This window comes from Lepidochelys kempii, chromosome 5 (genome assembly GCF_965140265.1).
Source record: "Lepidochelys kempii isolate rLepKem1 chromosome 5, rLepKem1.hap2, whole genome shotgun sequence".
In the NCBI taxonomy this organism is placed as follows: domain Eukaryota; kingdom Metazoa; phylum Chordata; order Testudines; family Cheloniidae; genus Lepidochelys; species Lepidochelys kempii.
This window is the reverse complement of record NC_133260.1, coordinates 1,239,004-1,258,006: the sequence shown is the minus strand read 5'-3', so window position 1 is coordinate 1,258,006 and position 19,003 is coordinate 1,239,004. Positions and strand designations below refer to the sequence as shown.

General features: G+C 61.3%; 1 protein-coding gene across 3 annotated transcripts; it reads right to left on the bottom strand.

Moving 5' to 3' along the window:
* Positions 1 to 7,770: 7,770 nt before the first annotated feature.
* LOC140911058 (beta-1,3-galactosyltransferase 5-like) lies at positions 7,771 to 18,265 on the bottom strand. 3 transcript variants are annotated; one of them, XM_073343280.1, is made up of 2 exons: positions 18,219 to 18,265; positions 7,771 to 12,525 (listed from the first exon to the last, which is right to left on the bottom strand). In XM_073343280.1, exon 2 carries the CDS (start codon positions 11,880 to 11,882, stop codon positions 10,848 to 10,850), a length of 1,035 nt encoding a protein of 344 aa, XP_073199381.1. In that variant the 5' UTR covers positions 11,883 to 12,525; positions 18,219 to 18,265; the 3' UTR covers positions 7,771 to 10,847. The 3 variants fall into 3 exon arrangements, with proteins under 3 accessions (XP_073199381.1, XP_073199382.1, XP_073199384.1); XM_073343281.1 differs by lacking the exon at positions 18,219 to 18,265 and adding an exon at positions 14,025 to 14,294; XM_073343283.1 differs by lacking the exon at positions 18,219 to 18,265 and adding an exon at positions 13,859 to 14,012.
* Positions 18,266 to 19,003: the final 738 nt, after the last annotated feature.

Genomic DNA, 19,003 nt, shown 5'->3' with positions numbered 1-19,003 from the left:
TTTGAGTAGGGTCGACAGTGTACTCATCATCAGTCTCTGTCTGTGCTGTATTCTGATCATTCAGAGGTCAAAAGAAGATCCTAGCATTTAAATGCATTGTAAACACGGGCTGTCTTGGTATTCCTCTCTCTCTGAACTGTACTGTGAGTGGTGGAGGGACAAGCAAATGGCCTTGTGTTAACTCGTATAGCTCAGTACCGGTGATGGACCTCCCGCAAAGTCATCCTGATGACCTTTTGTTCCCTGAGGAAATTCCAGCTTGTCAAAGAGGACATGAAGTTGTATAAAAGATCCTTAGGACCTGATTCTGTCATCTCAGATCTGCTTAGGCTTTATCAGGGGAAGTTTGAGTAACAAGACTGAGGTCCCAGTTATGCTGGAACACTCTGAATATGAGATTTGGACATTGGACTATGACCTATGAACTGAATTCTAAAGGAACTCTTTGCAACTACAAAGCTCACCATCTCTGCTGTGAATCTGGACCTCAATGAACTGAACTCCTGTCTGTCTGTATATTGATCTTTTAACCACACTCTTTCTCTCTTGCTTTTTAATAAATTTTAGTTTAGTTAATGAATTGCCTGTAGCGTGTATTTGGGTAAGATCTGGAACATTCATTAACCTGGGAGGTGATGTGTCCGATCCTTTGGGATTGGTAGAACCTGTTCTTTTATATGATGAAATAAGATTTACAGAAATTTTCATCATATTTGAAGGGGGTACCTGGATGGAGGCCTGAGGCTGGATCACTTTACGGTAACTGTGTTGTTTGGACTTCTGAGTAACCAGCAAGGTAATAAAGAAACAGTTTTATGCTGGTTTGGTGAATCTTAAGTATTGGAATATCCACCAGTTTTATGGGGATTGTCTGCCCTGTTCTTTGCAGTTCACCCTAATTGAGTGACCACAGCTGGCTCCCCACTAGGACCCCGTCACACCCCCATATCTATCTATCCCTGTCCATCTGTCTGTCCATCCCCAAATCTATCTGTTCCCGTATCCGTCTGTCCGCCCACCCCCATATCTATCTGTCCCCATCCCCATCCATCCGCCCCCAAATCTATCTGTCCCCGTCCCCATCCATTCATCCGCCCCCAAATCTATGTGTCCCTGTCCCCATCCGTCCATCCGCCCCCATTACTATCTGTCCCCATCCCCATCCGTCCATCCGCCCCCAAATCTGTGTCCCCACCCCCATCCGTCCATCCGCCCCCAAATCTGTCTGTCCCCGTCCCCATCCGTCCATCCGCCTCCAAATCTGTCTGTCCCCGTCCCCATCCGTCCATCTGCCCCCAAATCTATCTGTCCCCGTCCCCATCCGTCCATCTGCCCCCAAATCTATCTGTGCCCGTCCCCATCCGTCCATCCACCCCCAAATCTGTCTGTCCCCCCATCCCTAGGCCCGCTCTCCCTCCGCCCTTCCCCACCCGGCCTGTCTGTGTCTGGCTGGCGGGGGCGGTGCCAGGCTCCCCCTGCCCGGCTCGGGGCCACCCCGGGACTACGTTTCCCTCGGGGTGCGGCCAGCCGCACATGCTCGGTGCCCGGGGCGAGCGCGGCCGGCGGCGGAGCCGGCGCGGGGACCGGCCAGGTGGTGGGTGGCGACTGCGGGCGGCGCTCGGGTCCAGGGCTGCCGGGCCGAGCTCGGTTAGGAGGGGGCAGGGACCCTGCGATGGGGCAGCTCAGCCGGCCCCGGGGTCGGGGCAGGGGAGCCGGGTCCCTGCGATGGGGCAGCCCGGCCGGCCCGGGGGTTGGGCCCAGGTCCTTGCGATGGGGTGTCCCTGCCAGTGCGGGGGTCAGTTCAGGGGGGTCGGGTCCCTATCACAGGGCATCCCAGCCACCCGTGGACAGGGGCAAAGGGGGCTGGGTCCTTGTGATGGGAGCGGGGACCAGGGGGCAATGGGCTGTCCCAGTTGGGGCGGGAGGGGGTGGGTCCCTGCAATGGGGCATCCCAGCCAGCCTGGGGATTGGGGCAGGGGGCCCTGGTCCCTGCAGCGGGGTCAGGGTAGGATCGGGTCCCCGCGATGGGGCAGCCCAGCCAGCCTGGGGATCCAGTGTGGGGGCAGTCCCTGCGATTGCCCTCTCCCCACCAGCTGCCTGAAGGGCGTCTCTTGTCTCGGCAGGTGCCCTTCCCGAGGACCCCCGCGCGGCGCAGGGGGGCGGCACACAGACCCCGGCCCGTGAACGGTGCCCAGGGGACGAGCCTGCACCCAGCAAGAGATCAGCTGCCTCCTGGCTCTCATCAAGGGCTCCAGGGAGGCGACGCTCCTGATGGCCTCCACGTCCCGGCCCAACGAGGCCCTGTGGCAGGAGATCTCCCAGGGGCTGGCAGCCGCTGGCTACAGCCACAACGTGGCACAGTGCCGCTCCAAGTGGAAGGCCCTCAAGCAGGCCGTCTACTCGGAGTGCCACTCACCGCGTGTGCCCCCGCACTACAGGACCATGAAAAAGATCTGGAAGGCGGGAGGACGGCCCGTCTTCGGGGAGCGGTGCCTCCCAGGTAAGGGGCCCCGGGACCCTGTGTTACCAGTGGACCCTTGTTGCTGGGCGTTAGTTAGGGGCGCCAGAACAGGCGGGCCGGGAGCCCAAGGCTCTCCCACTTTTTACCAGACATAAGGGCAAGCAACGGGGAATGGGGTGAAGAGCAGCAAGGGGGGGCAGGGCCTCGGGGGAAGGGGCAGCATAGGGGCAGGGCCATAGTTCAGGCGCCTGTGGCCTCCCCCACTTTTAGAGACCTTAGAATCATAGAGTATCGGGGTTGGAAGGGGCCTCAGGAGGTTCTAGTCCAACCCCCTGCTCAAAGCAGGACCGACCCCAACTAAATCATCCCAGCCAGGGCTTTGTCCAGCCGGGCCTTATAAACCTGCTGCCGCTCCTGGTGTTGGCCCAGCCACACTCGGCAGCCACGTTCCCTGCTCCCTCCCGCAGGAACGGCCCCTCCGCGACTCCGAGGTACCGGGCTGCGTCTCTCCTGTACCGGGGCAGGGGGCATGTGGCGGGGGTGTCCTGGGGCCGTCGTGCCCAGGCTGAGAATGGAGTGCGAGACTGACAGAGGCGAGCGGCTGAAGCGTTACTCCCTGGCTGCGGTTTCCATTGCCAGGTGGCTTTGCTGGCTCAGTCGTTCCCTGCCCTGGGCTGAGCCGCCTTTCCGTTCCAGACCTGGTGGACTTACCTCCCGGGAAGTGGAGGCCACGGCTCGAGGCCCAGCCTCCATCCTCACCGGGTGCCCGTGGGGCAGGGGAGATGGGGCATGGCCCGCTGTGACTTGTTGGGGCATGGGGATGCCATGGGGCAGCAGGGGCTGTGTCCTGCCCCAGCCCTGGAGCAGCGCCAGCACCGGAGGGGCAGGGGACAGCGTTACTAAGCAAGGGCTGCAAGGGTCCTGTGGGACTGGAGTGTGTTGCTGTCCCCGGATGGAGGGGGGAAGGGCTCTTGTTCCTCCCCTCCCCGCAGGGTGTTCCCTCTCTGCCATTTCCCCCCCACCGGCCCCAAGCGTGTTCTTGGCTCCTGCACCCCCCCACCTGTTCTGCCAGCCCCGCAGCTGCGCTCTGCCCCACACACTGTGGTGCTGGCCCGTTGCTGTAGCTCGTTTGGCTAGTGGGGGCCCAGAGCCAAGCATGCTGCTCTGTGTGGCTGAACGTTCCCGTGGCTGGGGCCTGCCCCCGAATGGGCCCGTAGGGCCGTTTGGCTGGTGACACTGGCTCTTGTGGCCAGAGGTGGTGTTGATCCAGCGGGCAGGTCGCTGCCTGAGAGCCCACAGCTGCCCGCTCCTGGAAGATGAGTGTGTCACTCCCCGCGGGTCTTTCCCCCACTGCACTGCGATGTTCTTTCCTTTCCCATGTGCAGGGCACGTCATCCACACGAGGCCACCGTCTGCACTGGGGCAGAGCACCAAGAGCGAGCCGGTGAGCCGTAAGTACCGCTCCGCCCGCCAGCCTCCTGGGAAGCGGAGCCAGGCCCTGTGGAGTGTGAGAACAGGGAATGGAAACCTTGGGGCCTGCCTGGCTCAGGACTCTGGTTCCGGGCTGCCCCAGGGTAGGGAGCTGGGGGGACTGGCTGACTCTGGGGTGTGTGGAACAGGGTATGGGGCCATTGCACTTCAGGGGGCACTGGCTCTGATCTGGCCCCAGGTGGATAGTAAGTAACCCAGTAGTAACATCAGATGGGGGAGCGCGTGGAAGGGGGGATGAGTCTACGCCACAAGACCATGCAGCTGGTTCTAGCTGCCCCCTGAACGTGAGCAGCCGGTCGCCCGCATCAGCAGCGCCAGGACGAGTTGTCTGTGGTTGGGAAATGACGGCGGTGACATGTCCATCGTTTGTACTGACCCAGAGCTCCAGCAGGGGGCACTGTGCTCTTGGAGCAACAGACAGTCCTTGGAAGAGATATAATATCGAGGTCTTGGCCATTAAAGATCCCACCACACTTCTCGCAAGTCAGGGTGTGACCCCTGCTAGATTCCATATTGGATAATTACATTCTGTCTCCCTAAATTCCCCCTGCAGTTTCAAGTGGACGTGGGATTCTCCTTCACTTCTTGACCTAAACTGTTGTGTAGCGTTGCTGTGCGCTGTTAAACAGCTGCTACGTTCCACCCCAGAGGTGGCTGCATTACAGTGGTGGGTGAGTGACTCCTGCTTTTGTATATAGCTTGTGGAATGCTTGAGACCCTGCAAGGGTCTGTGGAGCTGTGACTAGGGCGTCAGCCTACAGGGCTGGCCACAGGAGGTGTTCCAGACCCTGCGCCGGTTGTGTTCTCTCTGCAGCCCCCGTCAGGCTGGGGGTCTCTTCTCTTTGGTCTCTCCCAGCAGCTGCCATGGACGAGGCATCCCAGATGCAGACTGCTCCCTCTGCTGTTCCCAGTAAGACTTTCTTTACACTCCTTCGCCCCGGAAACTCTCCGCCCCGTGAGTAGAGGGCTCCGATGTCCTTAATTCTGTTCTAGTTCTCATTGCAGACGCCGGGCCCCCGTTCGCTCCCCTCCCCACCCTTGGTAAGTCTACCACTGCCCTCTCCGCTCTCCTTTGCTCACACCCTTGGGACTGGGACAGCACCACTGGCTTAGCCACAGCCTCCGCTCCCCTGGCAGACGCCCCCCCCGGCCTTCGCTGCCTTCCCACCGATGAAGCAGGAGAGTGCGGACCGGGAGGCTGGTAAGAGACCCTGCTGCTTCGCCCCATGTGCTCTGGCTGGGCAGGCCGCTGGGGCTGGCGCCTGTCTCCTGTCGTGGGTGGGTTAGACGTCGAGCCCGAGGCCACGTGCTGTTGGTGGCTCAGCTGGGATTTGGGGCTAAGGAGGGCTGAGCGCCTTGGAGCTATGCGAGCGGCTGGGCTCTGCCCTTGGCCCTGCAGCAGCCGCGCCGAGAACGTGGTGGCCCTTTGGCCCTCTTGGTGGTGCCACGGGGCTGGCTGGTCACATGGCTGGTGACTGTGTGAGACCTACTGGCCGAGGCTGCTGTGGAACCAGTGTCCACTGGCTAGTGGGTAGGTGGCCGTGGGGTCAGTGGGGATGGACGGGGGCTTGTTGAGCAGAGGGTCGGGTGTCCTAAGGGAGTCTTGCTCTCTCCCCACATGGAATGGTGCTCGCGCTCCCTCTGCGAACTGCACAGATTCTCCTGTGGCGTGCCAGGCGCCCGCGGGGCAGGGGGCAGGTGAGCGGGTGCTGCCAGTCACCGTCGGAGACCAGGGCTCACCTGAGACAAGAGCTGGCGGTGAGCACCCCCTGCTGGGTGACCAGGCCTTGGCTACAGACCTGCAAGGTACGCCTCCCCATCACACCCATCCCACTGGCCCCAGCCCAGCCCTGAACTGGCCAAGTCCCTCGGGCGCCTGGCACTGGTTCATCTCAGCACTAAGTGGCCATGCAACTAGGAGCCACTCTTTGTTGGCAAATAACTGTGGGAGTCTCTGTGCTGTGCCCACCCTGGTGGGCATCTCTGGCCCTTTGCTCCTGATTGGCCACCTTGATACCGTCCAGGGACATTCCCAGTGTGCAATGAGTTGGCTGGGGCTCAGTCTAGTACAGACCCGGCATCGCTCTGACTGCCCCGGCAGAAACCAGAGAGGCCACTGAGACCAGGCTCTACACCCCATCCCTGCCCCAGGGCACTTCTCCCGCTAGCTCCCCCATGCCTGTCGCAGGAGCAGGACAGGCCGTGGGATCCGGATGGAAGGGACCCTCGATGCTGGTGGGGAGGGGCGCAGTGGGGGTTTGTGCAGTTGGCACTGGTGGCGGAGGGGGATAGGGTGGGGGTCTGCGCGTTAACCCCTGCCCCGCAGCGCTGGTGGGGGGGGCTGCCCTGAGGCACTGGTGGGGGAGGGATGCGGGGGGTCTGCACGTTAACCCCTGCCCGTGGCACTGGTGGGGGAGGGATGCGGGGGGGCTGCCCCATGGCGCTGGTGGGGAAGGGATGGGGGGGCAGCCCCGTGGCAGTGATGGAGGAGGGATGCGGGGGGGGGCTGCATGTTAACCGCTGCCCCATGGCGCTGGTGGGGCAGGGATCTGCCCGCTCACCCTGGCACTGTCTCGTTGCAGGCCCCAGCGTGGTAAGCCTGCTCCAGAGCATGCAGCAGCTCCTGGTGCAGATCCTCCGCACCTCGCAGCAGGTGCTGCTGGAGAGCCTGGCCAGCGACACCCTCTCCCACCTCATCTCTGAGAACGTGGTGCAGGTGGGCAAGACCCTGCACGAGCTGCTGCTCCAGGCTCACGCCCGCTCCGCCGACCTGCCCACCCCGCTCAGCCACTACGCCCCCCTGCCCCCAGTGCCCCGCTCGCCCTGTAGCCCCAATCCCCCTCCCAATTCCCACGACCACAAAGAGGAACCTGTGGTGTCATCCGCCTCTGGTTTCCACCCCCACCAGCTGCCCCCCCCCCCGAGAGCCCCTGCAGAGACTTGGTGCACATAGCAGGGGGCTGCCTGCCCCCTTTGTAAACATGTACAGTGGTGGAGGGGTTTTAATTTTTTAAATAAAATAAAGGGTTTTTTTTAAACTAGTAAAAATAATCCCCCCCCCCCCCACATGCCCTGTCCTGGGGGATCCTCTGCCCTTTCTCCCTCGGGAGGACAGCAGCAGGAGTCGACTGATCACAGCCTCGGGGATGAAGGGAAAGCCCCGAGCCAGAGCACTGAGAGGAGCCTTCTTCAACTGATATCAGCAGGCTTGGTCCCACAGCTCCCATGGTGCCCCATCTCCAGGGGCCTTGGGGCTCAAAGGAGAGAAGCCAGGCCAGGCTGGAAAGGGAGGGGTCCCAGCCAGGCCAGTGTATCAAGGGGGGAGAGCCTGGGAGGGCAGGCAGAGAGAAGCCCAGCAGGGAGCTGTGTTGCCCTGGGACGGGGGCCTGCAGCCCTGGAGAGGCTGGCTGAAGGACTGGCATGGGCTTTGGACTCTCGTTCAGGCCAGAGGAGCGGGAATGTATCGGAACGCTAAACGAACCTGCCACGGGCAGGACCGCTGAGGGGAGCGGCCCTGGGGCAGGCAAGGGGAAATCGCCCGTCGCTGGGCCATCGCTGACGTGGCAGCTCCTTGGCAGAGGCCTGCAGCGGAGCAGCTGCCCAGGAGACCTCGCTTGGGGCTCTGTCCTCACGCTGCCCCTGACCCCCAGCCTTGCCTCAGCCCCTGCTTATCTTCGTGCTGGGACCCAGGGAGCCCCCTACACTCCTGGAGAGGAGCGTGGGGCCGGGCAGGAAAAGCCAGGCCAGAGCTCCAAGGAGTAGCATTTCAGTCAGGGAAGAATGACCCCAGTCCCCCAAAAAGTACCTCTCCCACGGGCAGCTATTGGTAACCTTTATTGCAGGACAAAGCCTCAGTGAAAGGCAGCTGTTAGCTACCATCTCCCTCCCCCAACATCTCTGTCCCTTCTGACCGTTCAGAGAAAACAGCACCCAGCACTGGCTGTGGCCCTCCTGCTCCCTGGCCATCACAGGATGGCCCCTCGCTCAGTGGCTCTGTGCCGAGTGGCCAGGTCCACCCCGAGGGAAGCGGTGTGGCTAGGAATGTTGAAAACCAACTGGAGAAGGCCCTGGAGAGTAACCTGCCAGGAGCAGCTGCACCCGCCTTCCTGGCAGAGGGGGAAATGGGTTGTTTGTACAGCACCTCACGCTCCGGGTCCTGGGCCATAACCCAGGGGCTACAGTAATGCAAGTTCTCTAGGCCTTAGGGTCCGGCTCTGAGCAGATTGCAGCCGAGGTGGGAGCAGCATGCCCGGCTGGTAAAGCACCAGGTTTGAATAGAGTTTCCCTTCCCCGCTTTTCCCTACAACTCTACTGAGTTGGGCATCAGCTTCCTCTAGTGTCATTGATGCAGATTATTTACAGAGCACCGGCACTATCCGAAGCCCCCTTCCCAAAGCCAAGGGCCTTGGACGCAGAGACCTGCTGCAGAAGGGCAGGCCCCCGGCCTGCAGCGGCTCTAGTTCTTTTCCAGCCTCCCCGGCAGCAAGCCTTGCTGGGAGCAGGGATTACACAAATGCCACGGGCCTACCCTACCCGAGCAACTGTCCAGCATCATGTGCTCAGGGGCCCTAAGCTCATCAGTAAGGCTGGGAGGCAGAATTGGGTGGGCCTGTCCCCCCAGCAAGGGGACCCCAGCTGCACAACAGTGGCAAAAGCATGAGGTAACGCTATTGGATGGTCGTAGGGTTGGGAACCGCGGGGCAGGCTGAGCTGGTGTGGGTTGTTTGGCACCTGCTGCTGGGATGTCAGTAACACTGATTGAGTGCTGGGCACCAGAGGAGGGTGTTATCCTCGATGGGCCAGAGGGGAGCCCTTTCTAGGCACGGTGGGGCAGGAATCAGGAACCATGGGATATCTCACACTACAGGCTAACTAGCTGTAGCCTTCCTGTGCCCAAGGGGCAGGAGCCCACTCCCATGACTAACTTCCTCTCCCCAGTTGACTGCTATCGCTGAACTCCAGGGAAGTTCGGGCAGGGCAGGGCTGGGCTGAGGGAGGTGGGCGTGGTTAGCATTGGTTTGTAAAAGCAGCTATTCCCTTCCCAGTAGCACTCTGCACAAGGCTAATTGGAGGAGAATCATAGAATATCAGGGTTGGAAGGGACCTCAGGAGGTCATCTAGTCCAACTCCCTGTTCAAAGCAGGACCAATCCCCAATTAAATCATCCCAGCCAGAGCTTCGTCAAGCCTGACCTTAAAAACTTCTAGGGAAGGAGATTCCACCACCTCCCTAGGTAACGCATTCCAGTGTTTCACCACCCTCCTAATGAAAAAGTTTTTCCTAATATCCAACCTAAAGCACCTTGATATGGGAGATCAGTGGGAGTTTGGCTTCACCCCCTGCCTGGGGATGGGAAACTGAGGCAGAGAGAGGGGAAGCGTCTTGCCAAGGGAAAGGAACAGAGCCCAGCCCTTACTTAATACAGTTTTGTAGTTAGCTTCTGCATAGATTAACCCTTTCCTAGTGTCCTTTCAGTCCGGAAAGTGCTCCAGGCTCGTTAAAACAACAGGTACCTGGGTCCCCCGTGTGCACTGAGCGGGAAAGCGAGTACCATTTACACCTGACACACATCACTAGCACCCATGGGGCCTGGCAGCCTGAACAAGCTGCATGCCCAGGTGCTGGTGAAGTGCAGGCCATCCTGGGCCTTCCTTCAGAAAGATGCAGCATGAGAAGGTGCAGTTCATTTTGCTTGTGCTATTGCACCAAGCACAGGTAAGTCCCGTCCCATCCCCCTACCATGGGAAGGTGATAGAGATGGGGGAAATCAGGGTCACTCCCTGCAGGGGTTCTGGGCTACCCCGCTGTTTTCAAGCCTCACCAGCAGCATACAGAGAGGCTAGTAATGCTGCTCTTTTGGTAGGTCACACATCCAGCAACCCCCCTTCATAAAGCAGCCAGTGAGCGCCTCAGCTGTGGGAGGGTTGGAGACACCGGGCATGAGGAGAGAGTCCTCTTCTGGAGGCAGAGGCCATCCCCACTCCCATTTGTCATGGCTGGTGTCCTCCCCTCTCAGCTCCAGGGCTCACCATGCCCTGTGCCCCAGGGCACTGTAGGGTTAGAGCTAGAAAAGTCCTGGTGACCTTGGACCTTCCAATTTAGCTCAGCTAAGGGCTGCCAGCAGCTGGCCACAAACTGAGGCAGACTGCAGCCAGCCTGTGGGGATTACAGGTCCTAGCATGCCACGATGCATCTAAATGGCAGGAGCCTCAGCTGGGCATGACATACCGAGACCTTAAGTCCCTCTGTATTAATGATGTTTGGCCCCTCCCACACCACTTTTTCAGAGCCCTACAGACATGAACCAATTAATCTCCACAGGCCTTAGGAGCTGAGTCAGATAGTTATCCCCACGTTACAGGTGGGGAAACCGAGGCACAGGATCAGTCAGTCACTGGCCTGAGGTTAGTAGCAGAGCTGGGACTCCCACTCCAGAGCTCCTGGCTCCCAGCCCCAACCTCATGGCGAGTAAGATGCTGCCTGTCAGGCAAGCCAGGCAGGGCCATTTCACTCTCTAGAAGTCCATAACACTAGAAGGGTAAGACAGCTAGGGTGCCAGGCAAGAGTGCATGGCAGGGGCTGACCTAGACTCATAGAAGATTAGGGATGGAAGCGACCTCAGATCATCTAGTCCAATCCCCTGCTCAAAGCAGGACCAACCCCAACTAAATCATCTCAGCCAGGGCTTTGTCAAGCCTGACCTTAAAAACTTCTAAGGAAGGAGATTCCACCACCTCCCTAGGTAACCCATTCCAGTGCTTCACCACCCTCCAGAGCCTGGGATGGGGCCTTGGGGTAGGGGTAACCCTGAGCACCGGTTGCATAACCCCCTTCAGACTGTGCTACAGGCATGAGGTTGCCCCGTCCCTTGCCAGCCCTCCTGGCAGACAGTGGCTCACTTCCACCTGGTGACCTCCAGACTGTCATGGCAGGCACTCCGAGCCTGTAGCATGTTCCCCTTAGCCACCTCCTGCTCATGTGGGCTCAGGTGATGAATTACCATCAGGTAGCGGTAGTTACACACCCGCCACCTCACGTTGTGCTTGGCGAAGCGCGCACTGGATTTCATCCGGATCCCAGCTTTCTCAGCCAAGATGCCGACGTAGGCATCTTCTACCGGGATGGGGTGGACGTGTTCTGCTGCCCACAGGATCTGCTCAATGGCATCCAGAGACAGGATGTAGCCGATGCCACTGGCATATGGTGGGTATTCATCTGGGTGGTAGTCTTGCCTGGAGACAAACCATTTGCTGGAAGGCTCTCTGATGACCTGCCGCTTCTCCCTGGAGAAGAGGGATCCTGCATACAGGCCCGTCTTAATAGTGTTGTGCTCCAGCAGGAACTCCGGCAGCCGGTCTGTGTTGACGAAGCAGTCATCATCTGTCTTTAGAATGTAGCTGGGCCGGCACTGCTTGGCCACCCACTTAAACCCATGCATGACCTTCAGGGTGAGGTTCCGATAGGTGTCCTGATAATTCCCAATCAGGATGTCCCCAAACTCCTGCTGCTCTCTCTGGATGCCCTGGGCTACCCCAACATCTGCAGACTGGCCAACTAAGAACACAGACTGCCATTGGTATGCTGTCGGTCCCTCATGGGCAGCCCAGGTTCTCCTGATCACCTGCCTGGGCTCTGAATTCCCTGGGGCTGAAGTCACGAGGATCAGGAGCAGCTGCCCAGGCTCACAGTGAGGATCTGTGAGAGAGTTAGTGAACAGAGATGGAAAGTCCACGCCTCTCTGGACAGATTCAATGGCCCCAAAGCGAGACCTTCTGGGCAGCTTCCCTTGGATGATGGGGAAGCGACTGGAAAGCTGCCATCTCTTCTGGACATCAGCTGTCATGACCAGCAGGCACCAAAGCAGGATGAGTGAGAGAAGGCCGCTGACACAGATCAGCCCTTTTAAGCACCACGGATGCATCAGTGCCATGGGAGAAGGAAACAACAGGCATTGTAAGCACGACAGCTCCAGCAATTATACCAACCCTGCCTGGCTAGGGAGAGAAGACAAGGCAGGGAGGGAATTCCTCAGCACCATGCATCTCTCCTGCCCCGCTGCCTGTCAGCTGCAGGACACATAGGGCAAGCCTGAGCAAGAGAGCCAGTGAAGCACATGGAAGAGGCTTTACTAAGCTGGGTCACTGGCTGCCTCATGCATGTGCTGCACCACGGGGTAGGTGTGATGGAAAGGTCATCTGGAACATGCACGGGCAAAGCAGTCAGAAAGGACACTGTGACCCAGCTACTGCAGAGGGGCAGGACACACATCTCACACCAAGTCTGGATCATTGCTGTTCAGTGACTATAGGCTCCTTTCATGCTGGGCTGCAAAGCCTAATCTGACAGGAGCATCCAAGTCAAGCCCCCACTGTGATTCTTGGGCCATGAATAGTTCTGAGTGGATTCAGTGCAAGTAAGATGAATGCTGTATGGACTGCAGCTGATGGTCTCCCCTTGGGCTGGGACTAGAGAGCTTTGAAACGCTGCAGGTCATGGCAGAATCTCAGGAGATCCAGTTACTCCTTGCAGTGTCTTCTTCTGGGCTTTGTCCCATTGCACTCTGGCTTTGCTTCCTGAGAAAGAGAGAGAGAGAGAGAGAAGAAATCAAACTCCTGAGATTGGAGACCTTGCGTTTCCAGGCAGAAGAGACTGCATCTTCAGGCCCCAGATACTATAATGGACAAGAGATTCTCCTGCCCTAGCCAGAGTGAGATCAGAAGTAGGAGAATTCAGCCAGTGATGCTCCAAGGGGTCCTATGTGTTCTCTTCCCCCTTATATCACCTCTTCTCAGAGTTCTCTGGGTAACTGTAGTAATAAATAAGTAATCACCTCTTACCTCCTTCTGTCTGAGTAGCTCAAAGTACTTTACTAACACTGACTGTCATGTTTCTTTGATGCGAGGGACAGGATTGTCACTCTGATTTTACAGATAGGGAAACTGAGGCACTAAGTGAGGCCGGGACTGTCCTGAACTCACACGGCAAATCTGTTCCATTAGCCTTTTCTGTGCTTTCAAGAGCAGGACATAGAAAGTGGCTGTCTCCCAGTCCTGTGCTTTAGTCACAAGCCCAAACAAGGGGCTCGTCACTTGCAGAAGATGCATGAGGCCCATTGTGACAGGATGTCAGGGAAGGTCAAGACCAGGAATGTGGAGTCCAGTGGTTTTAGGAGAAAGGGATCCTGAGCTCAGTCACATGGGAAGGCAAGGGACCATTCCAGCTCCAGGCACTGTCTTGCCAAAGCCACAATGGGTTCTCCCTCCTCTCCATCCAGCATGGCTGTTTGGGTGGGACAGTGCAACCACATGGAGCCTGCACTGCTGTTGGGAGGTCTGGCCTGATTGCTGTCTGGGCTCCTGACCTTCCAAATAGCACCTGCATACAGGTCTCCCATATTGCCCCTTACACCAGGGAGGTGCTTCCTGTAAACTTCCACAAAACCACCTCATTGCCTCCTTCAAACTTGCCTTTGCCAGGGAAATGCTTGGCAAGAATTAGGCTACTGGTATACAGAGCCCATAGCCTGTCACACTCACCAGAACCATCTGTTTTGTTACGCTCCCCTCTCCATCTGCATTCATCTATTGTCGCTTGTCTTACTCCTTAGACTGTAAGCTCTTTGGGGCAGGGACCTTCTTTTTGCTGTCCCTACAGTGCCTAGCACCAGGGGGTCCTGCTCCACCACTAGGGCTCTCCCACCCACTGAGAGTTTCTGTTGCTCTTCTCTGAGCTCCCCAGAGGGAAGAATTTCTCTGGTATTAAGGTGGGCAAAGTGGAAAGCAACAGTCCATGGGTGGTCATGCGAGAGCCACATTCAGACACAGCATCAGTTCTGTGGGGATGTCTTTGTGGCCCAAAGATTTGAGGCAGTCACATCAAATTGGAAATACCTTTCTCATTTCTTACCCACTCTCGGTGCCGGGTTTCTCTCCGCCATTCTGGTGTCTCAGGCTTCTCCCACCCCCTGCCAAGTTGCTGGGATTATCTTCCCCGGGGTTGGCTCTCCGGAGCCGGCTCTCCGGAGCCCTGACTCCCTTGTCGTCCCTCCCACCTGGTCGCAGGCATCACTCACCTGTTCGCTCTCCTCTGCATCACAGGTGTTACAGGAAATGGCTTTACAGGCGAGGGCCCCCCAGACTCGTCCTGGCTGCCCCATGCCCAGGGCTGCGCCCCAGCACCTGTCAGTGGGCTGCAGCAGAGTCACTGCGAGGAGCCCTCTTGGCCCCTCCCTGCCCTGCGGCTAACGACTGGGGCTGCTGCCTCAGGCCCTTGGGCTTGGCGAGACAGTCACAGGGTGAGTGCAAGGGAGGAGTAATCCCTACCCCCTCCTCTTCTTAGCCCTCCCCCCATGTGTCTCTTTGCCCCCCCTCCCGCTCCCAGCCCCCACTTGGCCCTTTGCGGCATCCCCGCCCCCTCCACATAGCTCTTCTTAGCCCTCCCCCGCATGCCTCCTTGGCCCTCCCCAGCACCCCGCCCTGCCGTCTCCTTGTCCCCCCCAGCACCCCTGCTCCCCCACAGCTCTTCCTAGCCCTCCCCCCTTGGCCCCCCCAGCACCCCTGCCCCCCACAGCTCTTCTTAGCCCTCCCCCTTGTCCCCCCAGCACCCCTGCCCCCCACAGCTCTTCTTAGCCCTCCCCCTTGTCCCCCCCAGCACCCCTGCCCCCCACAGCTCTTCTTAGCCCTCCCCCTTGTCCCCCAGCACCCCTGCCCCCCCACAGCTCTTCTTAGCCCTCCCCCTTGTCCCCCAGCACCCCTGCCCCCCCACAGCTCTTCTTAGCCCTCCCCCTTGTCCCCCCAGCACCCCTGCCCCCCCACAGCTCTTCTTAGCCCTCCCCCTTGGTCCCCCAGCACCCCTGCCCCCCACAGCTCTTCTTAGCCCTCCCCCTTGTCCCCCAGCACCCCTGCCCCCCCACAGCTCTTCTTAGCCCTCCCCCTTGTCCCCCAGCACCCCTGCCCCCCCACAGCTCTTCTTAGCCCTCCCCCTTGTCCCCCCCAGCACCCCTGCCCCCCACAGCTCTTCTTAGCCCTCCCCCTTGTCCCCCCCAGCACCCCTGCCCCCCCACAGCTCTTCTTAGCCCTCCCCCTTGTCCCCCCCAGCACCCCTGCCCCCCACAGCTCTTCTTAGCCCTCCCCCTTGGTCCCCCCAACACCCCTGCCCCCCCACAGCTCTTCTTAGCCCTCCCCCTTGGTCCCCCCAACACCCCTGCCCCCCCACAGCTCTTCTTAGCCCTCCCCCTTGTCCCCCCAGCACCCCTGCCCCCCACAGCTCTTCTTAGCCCTCCCCCTTGTCCCCCCAGCACCCCTGCCCCCCACAGCTCTTCTTAGCCCTCCCCCTTGTCCCCCCAGCACCCCTGCCCCCCACAGCTCTTCTTAGCCCTCCCCCTTGTCCCCCCAGCACCCCTGCCCCCCCACAGCTCTTCTTAGCCCTCCCCCTTGTCCCCCAGCACCCCTGCCCCCCACAGCTCTTCTTAGCCCTCCCCCTTGGTCCCCCCAACACCCCTGCCCCCCCACAGCTCTTCTTAGCCCTCCCCCTTGTCCCCCCCAGCACCCCTGCCCCCCCACAGCTCTTCTTAGCCCTCCCCCTTGGTCCCCCCAACACCCCTGCCCCCCCACAGCTCTTCTTAGCCCTCCCCCTTGTCCCCCCAGCACCCCTGCCCCCCACAGCTCTTCTTAGCCCTCCCCCTTGTCCCCCCCAGCACCCCTGCCCCCCACAGCTCTTCTTAGCCCTCCCCCTTGTCCCCCCCAGCACCCCTGCCCCCCCACAGCTCTTCTTAGCCCTCCCCCTTGTCCCCCCCAGCACCCCTGCCCCCCCACAGCTCTTCTTAGCCCTCCCCCTTGTCCCCCAGCACCCCTGCCCCCCCACAGCTCTTCTTAGCCCTCCCCCTTGTCCCCCCAGCACCCCTGCCCCCCCACAGCTCTTCTTAGCCCTCCCCCTTGTCCCCCCAGCACCCCTGCCCCCCCACAGCTCTTCTTAGCCCTCCCCCTTGGTCCCCCCAACACCCCTGCCCCCCACAGCTCTTCTTAGCCCTCCCCCTTGTCCCCCAACACCCCTGCCCCCCCACAGCTCTTCTTAGCCCTCCCCCTTGTCCCCCAACACCCCTGCCCCCCCACAGCTCTTCTTAGCCCTCCCCCTTGTCCCCCCCAGCACCCCTGCCCCCCACAGCTCTTCTTAGCCCTCCCCCTTGTCCCCCCCAGCACCCCTGCCCCCCACAGCTCTTCTTAGCCCTCCCCCTTGTCCCCCCAGCACCCCTGCCCCCCACAGCTCTTCTTAGCCCTCCCCCTTGTCCCCCCCAGCACCCCTGCCCCCCCACAGCTCTTCTTAGCCCTCCCCCTTGTCCCCCCCAGCACCCCTGCCCCCCACAGCTCTTCTTAGCCCTCCCCCTTGGTCCCCCCAACACCCCTGCCCCCCACAGCTCTTCTTAGCCCTCCCCCTTGTCCCCCCCAGCACCCCTGCCCCCCACAGCTCTTCTTAGCCCTCCCCCTTGTCCCCCCCAGCACCCCTGCCCCCCCACAGCTCTTCTTAGCCCTCCCCCTTGTCCCCCCAGCACCCCTGCCCCCCACAGCTCTTCTTAGCCCTCCCCCTTGTCCCCCAGCACCCCTGCCCCCCACAGCTCTTCTTAGCCCTCCCCCTTGTCCCCCCCAGCACCCCTGCCCCCCCACAGCTCTTCTTAGCCCTCCCCCTTGTCCCCCCAGCACCCCTGCCCCCCACAGCTCTTCTTAGCCCTCCCCCTTGTCCCCCAGCACCCCTGCCCCCCACAGCTCTTCTTAGCCCTCCCCCTTGTCCCCCCAGCACCCCTGCCCCCCCACAGCTCTTCTTAGCCCTCCCCCTTGTCCCCCCCAGCACCCCTGCCCCCCACAGCTCTTCTTAGCCCTCCCCCTTGGTCCCCCCAACACCCCTGCCCCCCACAGCTCTTCTTAGCCCTCCCCCTTGTCCCCCCCAGCACCCCTGCCCCCCCACAGCTCTTCTTAGCCCTCCCCCTTGGTCCCCCCAACACCCCTGCCCCCCCACAGCTCTTCTTAGCCCTCCCCCTTGTCCCCCCAGCACCCCTGCCCCCCACAGCTCTTCTTAGCCCTCCCCCTTGTCCCCCAGCACCCCTGCCCCCCCCAGCTCTTCTTAGCCCTCCCCCTTGTCCCCCCCAGCACCCCTGCCCCCCCACAGCTCTTCTTAGCCCTCCCCCTTGTCCCCCAGCACCACTGCCCCCCACAGCTCTTCTTAGCCCTCCCCCTTGTCCCCCCAGCACCCCTGCCCCCCCACAGCTCTTCTTAGCCCTCCCCCTTGTCCCCCAGCACCCCTGCCCCCCCACAGCTCTTCTTAGCCCTCCCCCCTTGGCCCCCCCAACACCCCTGCCCCCCCACAGCTCTTCTTAGCCCTCCCCCTTGTCCCCCCAGCACCCCTGCCCCCCCACAGCTCTTCTTAGCCCTCCCCCTTGGCCCCCAGCACCCCTGCCCCCCACAGCTCTTCTTAGCCCTCCCCCTTGTCCCCCCCAGCACCCCCTGCCCCCCCACAGCTCTTCTTAGCCCTCCCCCTTGTCCCCCCCAGCACCCCTGCCCCCCACAGCTCTTCTTAGCCCTCCCCCTTGGCCCCCCCAACACCCCTGCCCCCCCACAGCTCTTCTTAGCCCTCCCCCTTGTCCCCCAGCACCCCTGCCCCCCACAGCTCTTCTTAGCCCTCCCCCTTGGCCCCCCCAACACCCCTGCCCCCCACAGCTCTTCTTAGCCCTCCCCCTTGTCCCCCCCAGCACCCCTGCCCCCCACAGCTCTTCTTAGCCCTCCCCCTTGTCCCCCAGCACCCCTGCCCCCCACAGCTCTTCTTAGCCCTCCCCCTTGGCCCCCCCAACACCCCTGCCCCCCACAGCTCTTCTTAGCCCTCCCCCTTGTCCCCCCAGCACCCCTGCCCCCCACAGCTCTTCTTAGCCCTCCCCCTTGTCCCCCCCAGCACCCCTGCCCCCCACAGCTCTTCTTAGCCCTCCCCCTTGTCCCCCCAGCACCCCTGCCCCCCACAGCTCTTCTTAGCCCTCCCCCTTGTCCCCCAGCACCCCTGCCCCCCCACAGCTCTTCTTAGCCCTCCCCCTTGTCCCCCCAGCACCCCTGCCCCCCACAGCTCTTCTTAGCCCTCCCCCTTGGCCCCCAGCACCCCTCGGCCCACCCCTACTCGGCTCTTTGCAGCACCCCTGCTCCCCCCCCCCGGCTCCAGGCTCGCGGGGGCGGGTACCAGCTTCCCACTCGAGGAGCCGTCACGCGGGGGGGAGGGGCTCGGCGTTACTTACGGGACACGCTCCTCGTCCAACCTTTGCTCCAGCTCGAGTGAATGACGGCGCTGGACTACAGCCAATGGGGGCTCGGCGGGCTAGGGATGGGCGGGGCCGGAGCGAGATTAGACCAATCCGGAGAGATACCGAGAGAGGAACGGGCTGGAAAGGGCGTGGTCACAGTGAATCTGGACCAATCCAAGAAGAGTCCGAGGAGGAGGGGCGGGACGTGGGAGCATTGACCAATCCGAGGAGGAGCCACGGATATGGGGCGGGATTAGAATCCCCCGGACCAATCCAGAGAGGGGTCTCTGGGAAGGGGGTGGGGTCCTGAAGGAGTGGGCGGGGCCAAATGGCAGGGCGGGGCCTGAAGGAAGGTGGATCCGATTACCCAATCAGGATGCTAAGGGCGGGCCCGTGCGCTTCAGATTAACTAGGTTGGAAGGGGGGGAGGAGCTTGAATATTGCCGCGGCCGTGGCCAATCAGAGAGCGAGCCGGGCGTCGTGGGGCGCGCGCTTTGGGCGGGAAGCGGAGAGGGAGGTTGAGCGGCCGTTGGGTGCGCGCGCGCTGTGGCTGAGGGGCGGGGCGGACTCTCCTCAGGCGGGGGAGGGGCTCGGGGCTCAGCGTGCGGGTCCTGGCGGGGCTGAGAAGAGGGAGCGGGAACCCCGAACTGGGGGGGGCCCCAGGAGCCTGTGTGGGGCGCTGCCCCGAGTCCAGCCTGGGGGCGGGTTTCCCACCACCCAGCTCGCCCCCAAGGCTGACAGGGCTCCCCGAGGGCAGGCGCTCTGCGGCCCACGGGCCT